This window comes from Cokeromyces recurvatus (genome assembly GCF_025118155.1).
Source record: "Cokeromyces recurvatus strain NRRL 2243 chromosome Unknown BX663scaffold_1, whole genome shotgun sequence".
Classification (NCBI taxonomy): domain Eukaryota; kingdom Fungi; phylum Mucoromycota; class Mucoromycetes; order Mucorales; family Mucoraceae; genus Cokeromyces; species Cokeromyces recurvatus.
The window spans coordinates 482360-499551 of record NW_026251387.1 but is presented as its reverse complement, the minus strand read 5'-3'; the positions used below and the strand labels follow the sequence as shown (position 1 = coordinate 499551).

The following is a 17192-nucleotide window of genomic DNA, read 5'->3' as shown; positions in this document are numbered from 1 at the left end:
TTTATTTTATTTTTTTTGTGATTTTTTTTTAATTTACAGTTAAAAGATGGATTTTTTTTTACAAAAATGGAAAGAATACGTCACCTTTTTCCTTTAAAAAAAATATACATTTAATATTATTCTGGCATTTTCTTTTTCTACTCTTTTATTTTCTTTTTAAACAAAATGTCGAATACAATTAACGTTAATATAAAGTCATCTAGTGATAAAAAGTTTATCATTACTATTGAAACCAATAAAACTGTTTTAGATTTAAAAAATGCTATTGCTGAACAAACAGAAGTTCCTGCTGAAAGACAGAGACTTATTTATTCAGGCCGTGTACTAAAAGATCCTGATACTTTAGCAGACTGTAAAATTGCAGATGGTAATACTGTTCATATGGTAAAGGGTTCTCAACCTGGAGCTGCTAAAGGTAAATAAATAAATAAATAAAAAGGAAATATCCATTGACTTTTTTTTTAAAAAAAAAAAAAATATAGCTTCGACAGCTCCTACTACTGGTGCAACAACAACAACAACAACCTCAACCTCAACACCATCCTCAGCAACACCAAATACAACAAATAATACTACACAGCCATCACAAGCACCTAATTCTAACCCTTTTGCAGGATTTGCAGGCATGCCTGCTGATTCTCAAAGTAATCCTTTCAATATGTTTGGTGCAGGTTTCGGTGCAGGTGCGATGGGAAATAGTTTTGGTGGATTAGATCCTTCCATGACAAATCAAATGTTACAAAATCCATTATTTGCTCAATACATGTCAAATATTTTACAAAACCCTGCTATTCTTGACTCCATTATCCAAACAAATCCTCAACTAGCCAGTATGGGTCCTGAAATTCGTGGCATGATGCAAAGTCCTGAATTTAGACAGATGCTCTCAAATCCAGAAATGATTCGACAAATGGCAACTATGGCTTCTACATTTCAAAACAGTGGTATGGGTGGTAATCCCTTTGGCGCCATCTCTACTCCTTCACCCACTCATACTAATAATCAACAACAACAACAACAACAAAACCCTTTTGCTAGTTTCGGTAACGTGCCCCCTATTGATCCTCAATTACAACAACGTATGGCTGCACTTTTTGGTTCAAGTCCAGCACCTGTTGATAATCGTCCTCCTGAAGAACGTTTTCAAGTTCAATTACAGCAATTAAATGAAATGGGTTTTTGGGATGCTGCAAAAAATATTAGAGCCTTAACTGCTACAGGAGGAAATGTTAATGCTGCTATTGAAATGCTTTTCAACGAAAATCCTTAATTAAACGAATAAACCTTGTATTTTTTAAAAAAAAATAAATAAATTATTGTCATGTTAAAAAAAAAAAAATGTTCTGTCAATTCTTCCTTTTTTTTTTTTTTCTTCTCTCTGCTCCCTCCCTCCTTTTCCTTTTCCTTTTTTATTATTTACATTCATTTTTTTTTTAACTCGTACGGAATAGATTGACTAATAAAGCTCTAAATTGTTCAAATGCAGTTTCAACCTCCTGTGGAATTAACATGGACTGAGCACCATTAGTATCCAATGGAGTATCTATTCCTGAAGTATTACTATTAGTAGTAATAGCAGCAGTAGTAGTGGTGGTGGTGGTAGTAGTAGTAGTAGATGTTGTTGTTGTTGTAGTGGTATTAGTTCCATGATTTATGTATTGCGAATGAGAGGGATGTTGTTGTAAGGAATGATGACCCATATAGATCTCCGCATTATTAGGTATTAAAAATTCAATATTTCTTAATCCACCATTTCCCATACTTTCAGCTCGATCTAAACCTTCATTTTGAACTCTTTTCCCATTTCTCGAATTCTCAATCAAGAATCCCTTTATGCATTTCATCACGACTTCACCCCTTTTTTGTAGCCAACTGGATCGTTGTGTCTCTGTTGTATCTGTAGCCAATTCATGGAATCGATCAGGTAATAATAAAAGCGGGATAGATAATGATGAAATATCATACTGAGTTGTTATTTTCAATATATGACGAAGACCTGTGATTAATGGATGTCGATTGGATAATTGAGTTGCTGTGATGGCTTTAAAAAAAAAAAATACAATTAAAATATATATATATATATATACATATAGAGTCGTCCCCGAGATGACTTACCTGTACTATCAATCAAGAGATGAAATACAATCTGTGTGCTAGGTAAATTAGAATGTTTTGTTATAAAAAAGGAACCTTCAGTTAATTGATGGGGTTGAAAATCCTCTTCAATTTGTCTTAATTGACTTTCAACATCAGGGAAATGAAATTCTGTTGATTGTCGACAACGTTCAAAAAAGGCTTTATTACTATGACTTTTACCTGTACGATAAAGTCTCCAATCTGTAATAGACGTATCTTCTTTTCGTTTCGACATCAACTCACTTATTTCAACTAGAACGATGATAGCACTTAGATGACTTGTATACAATTTTGTAGCTGTTTCAGCTCGATAGGCCATTTCTCTTAATGGATCATAATGCTCAGGGTGAAATATGTCAGTTGCGACATTTGTTACTAATAAACGTAAATTATGTGATGTCTTCACTTGTACTGTACCCATCATGATTGTAAATGATTCTACTAGTTGAGGTGCTTGTTGTTGAGTTGATATCATAGCTTGCTCTCTTTTTTCTAAAGTACCGTTCTCATTTTCTATACCCAAGTTTTCCATTGCTTTACCTAACCATCCACCCAATTTACGCACTGAACTTAGATTTGTATTCTCCATGGCTTGTTTCTGTTGTTGCAAGAAAGAAATTGGATTCCAACTTTTATTTGTATTTGTTGCTATAGTTGTAGGAGGAGGAGAAGGAGTAGTAGAAGTAGGAGTGGCAGCATGCGTTGATAAAGGAGGGTTATTCGTATTTTTATGACCCATCATATTTAAAAAGGTAGGCGTAGTACTAAAGCGTTGTAAAGAATAACGTCTCTTTGATGCTGTAGTTGGAGTAGTGTGTTGACGTGAAATTGGAATAGATGGACGAGATACTTGACTTAAAGAATATGAACGACGATAATAGGGCGTATTTGAACTTGCAGGTGGATGGGACATTTGTTTAAAATGTTTCTGTTGTTCTAGTTGTTGCAGTTGTAATCGTTGTTCAGCTAAATAAGCGTCGACCTTTTTTGGATTTTCAAGTAATAAAGCAATAGCAGCTTCCATATTTTGATTTGACAAGATCAAAGCCGACTCTGCTTGATCCTTAGCAAAGCCCATTTCCTGAATGTTCTTGACAGAAACAGGGTCATAGCCAGAGGATAAAGAAGCAGTACGTACTAAAGAAGCCAATTCATTAGGAGAGAATGAAGCGTGTTGTAGATTAGGAGAACCAAGACTACTTGCTAAAGAAGCGGTACGAGGTCGTGTAGGAAGAGAAGTTGTATGACTTGAAGTATGACTACTATCACTATGAACAGAGTCAGCAGTTTGAAGTTGTTGTTGTTGTTGTTCTTCTTCCCATTGACGCATCCGATTTGCAGCGATAGCAACAATTTCTTTACCATCTAATTTCTTTAATGTATCTTCTGGTTTAAGATGTTCACTATCAGAAAGGGAAGCTAATGTTGATTGATATGCACGATAAAGTTCAATGACAAAGTCCCTGTATTCCTGACGTTGAGTTTGTTGAGTCTGCATAATTTCAGATTGCCAAGTCGCTTGAAATACTTCCATTTCTTCTACTTGACGAGTAAAGAGGGTCGTCATGTTACTATTTTGATTCGATAGATTTGTTCCTGGTATATTCGATTCAAGGCTTGACATAGAAACAGATTCTATTTCTTGTGCTTGTCTATTATTTAAACAAATAAAATCATGTTTCTAATCCAATCATTTTATTTCTTTTTATATATTATTCTACCTTGCTTGAATAGCTACTAATTCGTGATCACTTGCAGTTTGCAGTTCTTGAATAGCAATGGCATAATTTTGTTCTAATTCAAGTAAAGTATCAAATATGGATGTGACAGGACAATGGACAAGGGTATGAAATGCACGAGGGAAAATATCCTATAAAATAAAAGCATTTATTATTATTATTTTTCCCATCATCCTGATGACCATTACAGATTATATTACATCTTCAGGTTTATTATTATATTGAAGGGTATTTGATTGATATGCATCTACAAATAAATGACGTAATTCGTGTTTTGATAACGTTGAATGAATGTTTAACTGATCTTTTTGACAAGACTCATTCATAGCGGATAAAATAGTTGAATATATAGATATTGTTAAATATGGAGGTATTGCGTGTGTTTGAATAAGATGCTGAACAAGTTCTTTAATATCTTGACCTTTTTTAATTTGTACATTCAAATTTTTATTATTTAAGCATGGTAATTTTATGCAAACACTGAGTGATGTTCTTGCTTGCATCTCGTCACTGCAATTGTTTCAAAAAAAAAAAAAAAAAAAAAAAAAAAAAAAAGACAAAAAATAAAAAATAGTTTATTCACATGATGACAATGATATTACTATTCAAGTAGGGTGCGTAAAATGGGGTGTATATATCGAAATCCTCATTACATAATAATAGAGGAAAGAAAAAAAAAATTTTTTTAAGTATTTGCTAATTCATTACAAATATATTTATGTATGCTCATGTGTCGCTTAAATTTGATAAATTTTTTTATCGTCATTATTTTATAATGTCTTGTGAAAGGAGATGGAACATATTACATACACAAAAAAAAAAAAATGAAACTGAAATAGGTTTATTATTATTAAAATAAACTGTATAACAAATCTATTTTGGGAGGAAAATATAATAGAAGAAGATTCGAAAGGAGTCTATAAAAGGTTATTTAAGAGGAGAGAGAGACAGCGAAAAGATAAAAAAAAAAAATGTTGTCAAAAGAAAAATAGGTTTCTTTTTTTGGGGGAAGAAGTAGAGGAGGAAGATATAGAAGAAAAAGAAAATATTAAATCAAAACCAAACAAAAAGGGGAATTTAGAATACATGAAATAATAACAAAATTGGGGGGAGTGGGAGGGAAAGGGAGAAGAAGGAAGAAATAATAGCACAAAGAAGTAACCTTTTTTATTCTAATTTTATTTATTTATTTATTTTTGGGGGGAGAAGAGAAGAAGGAAAGAAGAAAACAAGACGAAAGAGAGAAGGAGTGAAAGTCAAATAAAAGCCAAAAAAAAAATAAAAAAATAAAAAAAAATTAAGGAAACCATACAATATGCGTGCTTGTGTGTGTATGTGTTTAAAATCCCTTTTTTTATTTACTATTTTTTTTTTTTTTTTTTTAATGTATCACGATGGAACGTTATTATTTTTATTTTTTTTCTTTTTACTTCCGTTTGAACGGCCCCTAAAAAAAGGAATCAAACGCATAAGTTTATTCTCAGAAATTATATATAAAGACTTGAACCAATTTAAGATCTCTCGTCTTTAATTTTTCTTTTTCTTATCTTTATTTTTTTTTCTTTTGCACATTTTAATCTCTTTGTACATATTTATTGTGTATTCTTCTTTACAATTCAATGACAAAAGTTTCTCTTTTATCAATAACAGATTATTCAGAATTGGCCGAATTTTGTGCAGTGATCATACCTTGTATATGGGCAAGATCTTATAAAAAGCCTATATTAAGTCCGAAACGACATGCTGCCTTTAAATTATACATTCATAAAGTGTTGAAAGCAACCCAAATATCATGTACTTGCATGTTATTAGCCTTATATTATATTCAACGATTACGACTTGCTTATCCAGTCATACATGCTTCTATTGGATCTGAAGTTCGATTATTCACGACATCATTAATATTAGCGAATAAATATTTAGATGATAACACATTCACAAATAAGGTTGGTCACATTTTAATAGAATAGAATAGAATAGAATGTAAACTAACCAAGTAGTAATAATAGACTTGGTCTGATGTGTCCAAGATTCCTGTTCATGAATTAAATATTATGGAAATTGAATTTTTATCGGCTTTAGACTATAATTTACATACATCAGATACAATGTATTATGCATGGATATTACAATGTCAAACTATATGGTCTGATAGTCTAATGCATTCAATTAAACAAGAACCTTATTTATTCGTTGATCAAAATAATTCTTCTATGAAACGTAAATTGATTCAACATGAACAACAAGAAGACTACCACACTACTTTATATCAGAATAAAAAGAAGAAGAATTCAATGACAACAACTCCAACCACCTTACAACAACAACCACTTTATTCTTATCCCACTCCTCCTTCTACTATCATCTGTAAACCCATCTTGAGCTGGTCCTCATCTATCCAAAACAATGTTACTACATCATTAATATCTGCTATCGTCAATCAACAGCACTATTATCTTACTCCAGCCACTTCCAATAGTTATTATTATATGAACAATAATAACAATCAAATCTTCTTTTAACTCTATTTTTTTGTATATATACATATTTACATACATATTTACATACATACATATATTCATACATACATACATATATACATACATATATACATATATACATGCATGCATACATACATACATACATACATACATACATACATACATATGTATATGATTCCCCTACTCTCTCTTTTTCTCTCTTTTCTTAATATGGAAAAAAATTTTTTTTTTGTTTTTGTTTATATAATACATATTATTATCATGAATTTTGTACATAAATAAAAATAATGAATTAATATATCAGGTACACAATTTGATCGACCTATCTATTTTTGGTAAATTTATAAAATGTGACCGTCATTCATGATAATTATTATTTATAATGCAAATAAAGTATAATAATTTATAATATAAAATACAAATGTCTTACATGGAGAGAAGATTAAAAAAAAATTTTTTTTTTTTTGATTAATTGGGAGAAAGTTTCAAAGACTTTCTTCTAAACCAACAATAAATGCTGATAACAACAACAAAAAATCACGTGTAGTACATCTATGATCAACAGTAATAAAAAAAAAATATATACAAATATGAATACAAATACAAATACATGTATTATTATCAATATGTAAGGTACATTACATAAATAACAACAACGGAGATAAATGATATCCCTAACACAAAACTTTATTATTGTAACAAAGAAGACATGAGGCGGCGACAACAACATCGGAGAATTCTTTTTTTGGATAAAAAAATGTTATTATTATAGTCATTCCACTCTTAATTGGACATTTGTTTAAAAGAAAACCGAATCGCTGTTTAAAAATAGATTCAACCACTTTTTTTTTATTGTAATCTTTAATCTTAAGATTCAGATGATTTTAATTTTTTTTTTTTGTGGATAAAGTAAAATGAAATTACGCACAAATCTGGAAAGCAAATTCAGAAAAAGTGAATATCCATTTTAGAATGAATATAGTTTTTTTTTAGATAAATTAGCAAATTGCTTTTTTAGATGATGTGTTACCTATGAAAATCTAAATCTTTCTTCCCCAAAAGAGAAAGGAAACCATGTTCGATATGGTGATATATACATATAAATATTTATTTGTATGTGTATATATATACATGAATATATAGAAAAAAAAACTTCTCTTCTTGGCAGACGACTGCAGTTATCTAATTCCTTCTGGATGATATTGAAAATGTTTTTTTTTGATGTATTTATATCTCTTTGCTATCATATTCTACAGCTTTTGGCAAGCTTGAATATGATAAAGTCCTATAAATGCATTTATAAAGGCTCTTTGCCAACATGAGTTTCATACCTATTTAAAAAAAAAAATTAATCAATGCCATAATATCAAATTATTAGATTATCCTTGAGGTACAAAATTCATCCACGTCGGCAAAAATCAACCTCTCTCCCCCCCCTCCCATTTTTCTACCGACATTTTAAAGTTTCTCATAAAACTTCTATTAATCCTTTGAAATGAATAGCATCTCTATCCTTGATACCCGTGCCAAAAGCAATAACAGGTAGCTTGCTTCCCATTAGACTACAGACTTCTTGGATTCCCAATACTGTTTTTTTTGACTTCTAACAAGTACATTTGTAATTAGAAATAAAAATTCAACTTTTGTATATTATATAAAATGTATTTTAGACCTGAAGAACAAAATAGGAAATGTTATAATGCTTGAATCTTCTTGAACCTTTATTTAATAGCGAATTCAAAGATATATAAAGAAATCGAATTCTAATACTATACTATCAGTCAATATAGTACTCCTTTAGTGGAGCATCTTCTTATCTGATGGCGGTATTTCATCCTCTCCATGTGCTATAGTAAAAAAAAAAAAAAAAAAAAAAAAAAAAAAAAAAAAAACTTGGCTACGACCAAGATCTAAGGTGCAGATAGGGTAACTGTCATAATTAAAGCTTTGTACAACATCATCCAATTCTCAAATATGAATATCTTGATTTGAATAGTATTTATAATCGCTTGGGTCCTCAAGTAATGTTACATCTGCTGTAAAATCGTCTGTCTTGATTAAATTGCCAAAAATGTATATACAAATATGTATATTTTTTTGTTTGAGTTGTTCATAAAGTAATTAGTGTATGTCTATATAGAAACTTATTCATATAACGGTAGCCTTTTTTTTTAAAAAAATTAAAGACGTTACTAAACATCGCAAGTCTATCTTTATAAAAGTTTTTTTTTTTTAACTTTATACCTGCAAATGCGGAAAGAGTGCTTAGATTTATTGTAATAAATCTCTACTTTAAAAAAAGGGACTTGGGCACAAAGAAAGTAATTGAGGAAGAGAAAACAATTCTTGTTGTTGCATTTGGTGTTAGAATTCATATACTCTCATTATTTTGCTAAACATTGGAGTCTATTCTTCTGGAAATGCAGACAAACCTTTTTTTTTGGTGTAGCTGATTTTGGCATAAGAATTTCAAGTAGACGAGTACAAATTGCATCTATCATAGCCTTTTGTTTGCTAGAAATAGATACAGCTTTCTCTGGCCATACAAGGCTACCACCACAAACATACTAATAACAGTACTCGTCTACTATCTTTTTAACAAGCTTATTATTTGGCAACATGGTTTTTATACATGTATGTATTTTTTTTTTTTCAAATCTTTAACTTTTACTTGTCTCGTTATTTTCATTTGTCTTTTCGAACCTACTATTCATATAAACATTATCAATAAAAGAGATACTTGTTCAGAATATTAATATGTATACAAGAATATGTATACCTTTGCTTGTTGAAGGCGCTCCCAATCTCTCGCACTCATAATATCTTTTTTTTTCGTATGATATATATTTTTTCTGCAGTTTTTTTCTTTTACATTTCACAACTAAATAATACAATACATTTAGTTCACAAAAAAAAAAAAAAGTCGCATATGGTAAAGTTAATAAAAATACGAATACAGCCTTAAACATTATTTAAAAAAGTAAATATTGTAAAAGAAAAAGTTTTATTAAATATTTTATTTTTGTTGTATATACATATATATATATATCATCTGGGCCTATCTTTAAAAAGTGCCTACAAAATAGCAGAACTCGGTTTGATGATGATGAATATCAGTTGAAGGTATATCTTCAAAAAAGGAGCAGTGTGATATAAGCAATGGTCTACTTGAATTGCTTGCTTCCAACATGCCGAATGAATATGAAGCTGCTATGATGGTGAGAGGTGGGGGAGACACCAGACACTAATAAAGTCTTACAGAATATATAATATGCACTTTCCTATTGATCATGATAAAATTTTTGTGTCATGATGGACTCCTTTTATTATAATGTTTATCACCTTAAAGTTACATGATACATGCTTTTTTTCTAAAAAAAAAAAGAAAAAATGGTGCCTTATTTTTCTGATATATTGATATGCCGACATGAATCCAGACACTTTTATAAAGTGGGAGAATATCGTTACAAATGTTTAATATTAGTATTACTATTGCAAATAAGTATAGCCTATGTTTAGTGTTATGGTAGTCTAAAAGTTACTTCTAGTCTTATATATCAACTATTGTAAAAAAAAAAATAGATTATTTTAACAACACTCATAACAATGATGAAAGACCAACTGAAAGTAAGCCTTTCAACCTTTCAGCTAATAACAAACAAAACACTAGTTGTGGGGCGTAAAGATAGGAAAGAAAAAAAACATTTTTTTTTATATATAATAACCAAGACGTGCGTCAAAAGTCAAAATGGGTACCAGCTGGAAATTGTATCATGGATTGTAACAGTTGATTAAAGGAATTCGACTAAAAGTTCATTCCAACTATAATGACAGGTCAATAGCAGGTTTCCGAAAGATGGTAACACGCGTCTTTTTTTTTTTCTTTTTTTTTTTTAGTAAAAATTTGTAACACATCATTTAAAAAAGCAATTTACTAATTTATCTAAAAAAAAAACTATATTCATTCTAAAATGGATATTCATTTTTTCTGAATTTGCTTTCCAGATTTGTGCGTAATTCCATTTTACTTTATCCACAAAAAAAAAAAATTAAAATCATCTGAATCTTAAGATTAAAAAAATGTGGTTGAATCTATTTTTAAACACAGTTTTTTTTTTAGTTAATAATAGTTAAAAAAAAAAAAAAAAATTACACGGCATATCATCATTTGGTGATATAAAATCCCCGGAAATCAAAAGGTTAGAATTGGCTAGAACTTGTGGTTGTTATATAGTTTTCATGGGTTAAATTATGATATCATTTCTTCTTTTTTATGTAATAATGTGCTAATTATAAAAAGAAGGTTTATAAAGTGAAGTAGCAGTACTACTATAATTAAGTATTTATGATAACTCGAACGAAATTCATCACTTTTTAATTATGGAAAGGTTTCTTTCTTTTTTTTTGGGGGGAGGAGGAGGAGGAGAGAAAGAGCTACGTTAAATGAGATGGTTTCTTTTTTCCATTATCTCTATATAAATATTTTTAATTTAAGTGAAACGAAGATGATGTCACTCTGACTCTATTTACATACTTTTTTTTTTCTTTCTTTCTATCTCGTGTAAATAGTAAGAATGCTTAATTTATTATTATACAACTAATTCATTAGGATTTCTAATATAATATTCGACTCGATCAAGGAAAGCATTTGCTTTTGGATCATTTGGAATTCCTCCATCAAGTTTTACTTCAATTTCATATCGATTCTGCTTCTTTGGTTCATTTAAGAAATTAATTTTAGGTGTTTGTTGAGTTGAAAGTCGAATATGATTATATTTAGTGACGCTAGTTTTTTCATCACCAAGATAATCAATCAAGTCAAGCATTTCTTGATTTTCTGATTTTTTTGCTTGTTGCATTGAATATCGTTTACTACCTCCTACTTGCATAATATATGGCTTTGCATTTGTATAAGAATCCGAGATAAAATCATAAACAGGATCAGCTAGATTAAATATCCTATATATACAACAATAGATTTAGAATAGAATACATGCCATTTGTATTATGTACTACTTTACTTGAAAGTACCACCATTGTATTTTGTTTCTGAGAATGATTTAACATTATTGTAAATAATATTCTTCTTCTTATTATTATCAAAAGATGAACGCGTAGTCACGTCTTGTAAAGCGCGTTCAGCTGCTTTAGCGATGAAATCATTAACACTAACACAAGTTCCATGTTGCTCTAATAAAATAATGATATGTGTTATATATAGATACACATGTATAATTCAAATCTTTTTTTTTTTTTTTTGTTTTAATACCATTTAAAGATTGGCGTAAATTGAAAAGAGGATCAACTGTTATTTTTTTACTAATAAAAGTAGGAGGAGCTTCTTTTTTAATTTCTTTTTCTTCTTCTTTAACCTTTGGCTTTTTTTTTTTTTAAAAAAAAGAATATACAATTAGTCAATTTTCCTGATCTATTATCTCTCCTATTCATTCTACTAACCTTTGCAAATATGATTTGATCTCTAGGGGGTGCTGCTGTCAAAGTAGGCTTAGGAGCAGGTTTAGGTTTAATTAAACCAAGATAGGCCAGAACATCACCTTTTAAGATACGGCCTCCATATCCTGAAGGTTCAATAAGACTAACATCTTTAATACCATACTTTGTTACCAAACTTAATACGGCTGGTGATAAAGGTTTCTTTAATTTGCTTGTGTCAATATCATGATGAGAAATAGGTGAAACAACAGCTTTATTAGCAGTAGTAGATTCTGTTGCTTTTTCTTTATGTTAATACAGCTCTTCTTTATAATTTCATTATCCCTTTACCTTTTTCCTTTTCTTCAACAGGGGAAGCCTTTTCTTCTCCTTTATCAGCAGGGATTTCAACATTAGAAATATCATCTCCTTCTTCAGCTAAAAGAGCGATTAATGTATTAACAGGACTCTTTTTACCTTCAGGAAGCTAAAATAATATGTATAAATATAAATATCACTTTGTCATTGTGTATTTCTTCTCCTTTCTTTTTCTCTCTCTCTCTTTTTTTTTAAAAAAAAGATTAAAATAAGATACATTACGATAATCTTTGCCAATACACCATCCTCAGCTGCTTCAACATCAATTTGTGCTTTATCTGTTTCAAGTTCTAAAAGAACATCACCAGCAGAAAATGAATCCCCTTCTTTTACTACCCATCTATGAATAGTTCCTTCTGTCATGGTAGGACTCATGGCAGGTAAATTGAAACGTGTTATGGCTGAATTACTTGTTGAAGTATGAAACCCTATTACAATGGCAATGTTAATCAACCGTCTCTTCATTTAAAAAATAATGGGGGAAAAAAGGGGAGAAGGAAAAGATGACTTTAATCTACTGTTTGGGAGGGGGTATTTGAAATTCAGTGACAAATAAAACTGTAATCCTTACCTAACTTTATAGTAGATGTCTTTGTAGCATTCACTAATCGATTAACAAGTATACGATGCATCTTGTGATAGAATTAGAGCAAAACAAAATAAAAAGATTGTCCTTTTTGTATAATAATAATAATAATAAAGTATGACGGGAATATAGATAAAAATTACGGGAGACTTCACCCCCGGATTTTTTTTGTGACTCTTTTTTTCTCACTTTATCTTTTGTTGTTATCCTTATCAAACAACCTTTTATATTTTTACTTTTATAGAAGTGATAACATTGATTCGTGTCAATATATGAAGAATAAATATTTTTTTCTTTTAACAAACATTGATGAAAAGAAAATTGCTGCTATTATTATTATTATTATTATTGCGTAAACAAATGTAGGCAATATTACATAATAAAGTTTGTAAAATAGATTGATTGATCTCAATCTACGATTAAAAGAAGAGAGAGAGAGAGAGAGAGGAAAAAGGTATCCTTTTGTATTATTTAAATTGAAAAAGTAACATGATCATCATTGTAAATCACTCTTCATCTAATTATTATGTAATATAATAACAATATGTGTCTGTGTCGGTTGCAACAGTAAATATTATCATCTTGGCAATACGTTATAGCTTGTTACACAGTAACAATTTGTACAATCAACGTGCAGTAGAGTTTATTTTGTTTCTGTGCTAGTCTGTAGCACCCACTAGACAAATTTTTTCTTCTATAAATAGTATGTAATAAAATAAAATAATAAATTGCCATGACTACCATCTATTAAAAAAAGACACACAAAAATGGAAGAATAGCAGCATTTTACTTGTTATACTGTAAAACACGGTATAAATGTATATATATATATATATATGCTTATATACCACTATGATGATTCTCTTATTGTTACTCGTATTATTTGTTTTTTTTTTTCCTACTAAAAAAAAAAAAAAAAAATAACTGTATAACTTATAAGAAACTAAATATGGGGTATTTACACGAGAAATGAAATATTCACATAATTGTAATAGTAATCCTATCTTTTATTTTTCCATTATCAACATGAAACTAAATGTTTTATTATTAACAATAAGCTCTATTATTAGAATTGACAAAATAGATTTTCGAAAAAAAAAAAAAAAAGAAATTTTTTGATTTCTGTAATTAGTTAAAAAGAAGAAATTTCTATTCAGGCATATTCATTAACATCCGTTAATAATAATGTTCCTGGAATTCATTTGGTGTTACTTTAATTCAAAAAATAGAACATATACATCACTTTCTTTCTACATATATATTTCCTGAAATAAATAAAATTTATAATATCTAGATTTGTCTTTCCTTTCTTCCATTCTTTTATTTTTTTTTTAAAGAAAAGAAATCAACTTCCATTATGTATCAAAAGATTTTCATTATTGCCAGTATCGCTCTTTCAGTGGCAAACGCTCATCCAGGATTGCACGTTAGAAGTGCTGGAACAACAGCAACAACAACCTCCAATTTTAAATTTACTGAAACTTATCCTGAACCTTATGTCATTCCTACAGCTAAACCTGAATGGCTTGAATTGATTAAAAACATCAATGTTACGAAAGCTCCTGTTTATAAAAATTTGAATAATGCTGGTAAGTAAAAGAGGAATTAGATAGATAGATGGACAGAGTTTAACATAGATGTATATATGATTAGGTCCTCAGCCTGAAGTTCCAGGTCAAGATCCTTATTGTGATTGGACTTTTACTGGTTGTTTCGGCAAAGATGACCTTTATCAATGTCCTAAAGGACAATGGGCATTAACTTATGATGATGGACCTTCTGAATACAGTCCTAAATTATATGATTATCTCGATTCAGTTAATGTCAAGGTTACTTTCTTTATGGTAGGTGGACAGGTTGTCAAGTACCCTGAATATGCTTTACGTGCTTATCAATCAGGTCATGAAATTGCCATGCATACTTGGTCTCATAATTATATGACAACCTTGACAAACGAGCAAATTGTAGCTGAATTAAAATGGAATGAGTTAGCCATTAAGGAAGTCACCGGTGTCTCTCCACGTTACTTCCGTCCTCCTTATGGTGACATTGACGATCGTGTACGTGATGTAGCCGCTGCCCTCGGTTTTATTCCTATTATTTGGAATCATGATACAAATGATTGGGCCTATGCCTCTAATCCAAAGGGCTATAAAGAATCTTGGATTGATGGTAATGTTACACTCTGGGCAAAGGAAGCCGCTACTGCTGAAGTGGGTGGTATCTCTCTTGAACATGATCTCTATAAGGAAACTGTCGATGTTGCTATTCGTATCTTGCCTGTTCTTCAAAAGAAATACACTTTAGTTCCTGCTGGTCAATGCAATAATGTTCAAGTTTATAAGGAAAATATGACTGAAATTGCAACAAATGCTACAACAACAAGTACTACTGTTGCTACCTCTACCAGTGAAGCTCCTATCGTTGCTGCTACTTCCTCTGCTCCTACTAATGCTGCAACCGCAAATACAGATGACGTGTCTACATCTGTCAATGCTGCTTCTGCTTCTGCTCCTCATTCAGGATCAACTTCTACTTTTACAAGTGTTAGTGTTTTAACTCTTGGTACTGCTATTGTTGCTGCTATGGCTTTGCTTTAAATTATCCCATATTTATATTTTTTTTTTTAAAAAAACAAAAAATAATAATAATAATAATAATAATAATAATAATAATAATAATAATAATAATAATAATACACAGACACAGACACATATACACAGACATATACACGCACAGAGACATACACACACAGACACATACACGCACACAGACACATACATACATACATTTCAGCTGCTACTGTTATTGTGTATTTAATTAGTTTTGTAACATAATAATTTCATTTCAGTATTAATGTTTTTATTTTATTTTAAAATTAAGTAATAAATTTTTTTTTTTCTTTTTCCAAAGGGAGTTGAAATAATTAATAGGATATGATGTATAAATGTAATTTCTTTTTTCTCTTTACTAAGAGGAATTCTATCAATGCAATATCATAATTAAGCAGCAACAAAGTCTATAAATAAATAAATGTGATTAATTTGTTGTTTCCATTTACCTTTTTTTTTTTTTTAAAAAAAAAGAAAAAGAACACTTACCAGGGAAACATTCCTTCATTGTCTTGTTGTGTTTATTTTCAGCATGTTCAGTTAAACTAATGACATCAAGTTAAGATCACTCATCTGTTCCACTTTTAATATCAATTACTTACGCTTTTTCACGAGAAGTACAGAGGAAAGTTTGAAAACATGTTTTACAAATAATATTCTTTGCAGCTTGATTCTTTAAACAACAACCATACAAAAAAAAAAGAGAGAAAGGAAGAGTCATAGGGACATTAGTCGAGCTGTCTAGTATAGATACATACACATATACGCAAAAAAAAAACTAATTACTTACAGCCTTTAATTGTGAAGTAGGTTCTTTCTTTGAGTTCTTAGCGTTACGCTCACGCTTCATTTGTGCTTTTTGACCCTATTATACAATTTATATGTTATACTTTATCCATTCTCCTCCTTTTTTTTTGTGTGTGTTTTAATTTAGTTTCTTTATTTTCTTTTTATATAAATATACTTACGTTACCCATCTTTAATGTATTAAATTGTTAATTTCTGTTAATGAAGAAAAAAAATATATTTGTATTTATATATAAAAAAAATTTTTTTTTGTTGCTATATAAAAAAAAAAAAAAACTGATATATTCCTAATTTGGATGTAAAGAAGTGTTAGTTTTTTTTTTTTTTTTTTTTTTGAGAGGCGAAATAAAACCAAAGAAAAAAAAAAAGGGGGTCGTCAAAGATGAAAAATCATGTTATAGTTAAGCAGAACAACATAATGAAATGATAAAGAAGTACATATTCGTTTACAGTAAATTCCTGTGTTTATATGCAAATTGAATATCATCTAAAAAAAAAGACATCTTTACAGTATACAAGGTACAGAAACAAAATAATGTTTCATTTCTCTTGTTTAACAGAAGATCACCTTATTTAAAGAGTTTTCAGATTTTTGAACCTGCGAAAAAAAGAAAAAAAAAAAAAAAGAAAAGGAGAGAAAAGAACAAGGCAGAAGAATATAACTGGTGAAGATCATTGTTCAAGATGTAATAGACCACAGAATAGATTAAAGTTAAAGTTTATATCTCGAACTTTTATCTGCTGCAAGCTAAAAAAATAGGTACAATGGAATTTGCATAGATCGAAAAGAAATATTAAATTTTTATAATTTCATTTCCCCTTTTGCAGTATGATTAAGTTAGGGAGGGGAAAAAAAAAAAGAAAGGGGAAAAGTAGTTAAAAAATAATAACATCTCCGTCAATATAAGCTTAATTTATTCTACTGTTCCTGAATTTATGCAAATTAAAGGGATGCCATTCTTCTATTTTTGTTTAGTGGGATTGCCTTCTCTTTCATAAC

General features: G+C 29.7%; 7 protein-coding genes across 7 annotated transcripts; 3 read left to right on the top strand and 4 right to left on the bottom strand.

Annotated features, from left to right (window-relative positions):
• Positions 1 to 165: 165 nt before the first annotated feature.
• BX663DRAFT_425489 (uncharacterized protein) lies at positions 166 to 1270 on the top strand (the record flags this gene model as incomplete). The annotated part of the gene is made up of 2 exons (XM_051522488.1): positions 166 to 391; positions 549 to 1270. The coding sequence occupies 2 exons, from the start codon at positions 166 to 168 to the stop codon at positions 1268 to 1270; spliced, it is 948 nt and encodes a 315-aa protein (XP_051387607.1).
• Positions 1271 to 1433: 163 nt separating this feature from the next.
• On the bottom strand, positions 1434 to 4378 carry BX663DRAFT_547320 (uncharacterized protein; the record flags this gene model as incomplete). The annotated part of the gene is made up of 4 exons (XM_051531000.1): positions 1434 to 2041; positions 2116 to 3788; positions 3858 to 4006; positions 4076 to 4378. 4 exons carry the CDS (start codon positions 4376 to 4378, stop codon positions 1434 to 1436), a joined length of 2733 nt encoding a protein of 910 aa, XP_051387606.1.
• Positions 4379 to 5433: 1055 nt separating this feature from the next.
• BX663DRAFT_491467 (cyclin-domain-containing protein) lies at positions 5434 to 6696 on the top strand. Its single transcript, XM_051525076.1, has 2 exons — positions 5434 to 5821; positions 5885 to 6696. Exons 1-2 carry the CDS (start codon positions 5495 to 5497, stop codon positions 6395 to 6397), a joined length of 840 nt encoding a protein of 279 aa, XP_051387605.1. The 5' UTR covers positions 5434 to 5494; the 3' UTR covers positions 6398 to 6696.
• Positions 6697 to 6821: 125 nt separating this feature from the next.
• BX663DRAFT_491465 (uncharacterized protein) lies at positions 6822 to 7276 on the bottom strand. The gene has a single exon (XM_051525075.1). The coding sequence runs from the start codon at positions 7104 to 7106 to the stop codon at positions 6876 to 6878; it is 231 nt and encodes a 76-aa protein (XP_051387604.1). The 5' UTR covers positions 7107 to 7276; the 3' UTR covers positions 6822 to 6875.
• Positions 7277 to 10773: 3497 nt separating this feature from the next.
• On the bottom strand, positions 10774 to 12948 carry BX663DRAFT_491460 (uncharacterized protein; the record flags this gene model as incomplete). Its single annotated transcript, XM_051525074.1, has 8 exons — positions 12759 to 12948; positions 12410 to 12615; positions 12161 to 12296; positions 11834 to 12108; positions 11646 to 11754; positions 11398 to 11566; positions 10911 to 11335; positions 10774 to 10848 (listed from the first exon to the last, which is right to left on the bottom strand). Coding segments are annotated over exons 1-7 (1097 nt in total), but the record flags the coding sequence as incomplete, so codon positions are not given.
• Positions 12949 to 14037: 1089 nt separating this feature from the next.
• BX663DRAFT_463866 (uncharacterized protein) lies at positions 14038 to 15408 on the top strand. The gene is made up of 2 exons (XM_051524003.1): positions 14038 to 14362; positions 14427 to 15408. The coding sequence occupies exons 1-2, from the start codon at positions 14131 to 14133 to the stop codon at positions 15371 to 15373; spliced, it is 1179 nt and encodes a 392-aa protein (XP_051387602.1). The 5' UTR covers positions 14038 to 14130; the 3' UTR covers positions 15374 to 15408.
• A 223-nt stretch (positions 15409 to 15631) lies between these two features.
• On the bottom strand, positions 15632 to 16458 carry BX663DRAFT_491457 (At2g23090 like protein). The gene is made up of 5 exons (XM_051525073.1): positions 16354 to 16458; positions 16176 to 16250; positions 15988 to 16058; positions 15875 to 15930; positions 15632 to 15792 (listed from the first exon to the last, which is right to left on the bottom strand). Exons 1-5 carry the CDS (start codon positions 16360 to 16362, stop codon positions 15776 to 15778), a joined length of 228 nt encoding a protein of 75 aa, XP_051387601.1. The 5' UTR covers positions 16363 to 16458; the 3' UTR covers positions 15632 to 15775.
• Between the last annotated feature and the right edge of the window lie 734 nt (positions 16459 to 17192).

What these genes read in the sequence shown, in the direction of transcription:
- BX663DRAFT_491467 (XM_051525076.1), top strand. Translation starts at nt 5,495, where the DNA reads ATGACAAAAGTTTCTCTTTTATCAATAACAGATTATTCAGAATTGGCC. An exon ending in ATAACACATTCACAAATAAG is followed by an intron (nt 5,822 to 5,884) that starts GTTGGTCACATT and finishes TAGTAATAATAG; the next exon opens with ACTTGGTCTGATGTGTCCAA.
- BX663DRAFT_491465 (XM_051525075.1), bottom strand. Translation starts at nt 7,106, where the DNA reads ATGTTGTTGTCGCCGCCTCATGTCTTCTTTGTTACAATAATAAAGTTT.
- BX663DRAFT_463866 (XM_051524003.1), top strand. Translation starts at nt 14,131, where the DNA reads ATGTATCAAAAGATTTTCATTATTGCCAGTATCGCTCTTTCAGTGGCA. An exon ending in TAAAAATTTGAATAATGCTG is followed by an intron (nt 14,363 to 14,426) that starts GTAAGTAAAAGA and finishes ATATATGATTAG; the next exon opens with GTCCTCAGCCTGAAGTTCCA.
- BX663DRAFT_491457 (XM_051525073.1), bottom strand. An exon ending in CTACTTCACAATTAAAGGCT is followed by an intron (nt 16,059 to 16,175) that starts GTAAGTAATTAG and finishes TGTTGTTTAAAG; the next exon opens with AATCAAGCTGCAAAGAATAT. An exon ending in TGTACTTCTCGTGAAAAAGC is followed by an intron (nt 15,931 to 15,987) that starts GTAAGTAATTGA and finishes TGATGTCATTAG; the next exon opens with TTTAACTGAACATGCTGAAA.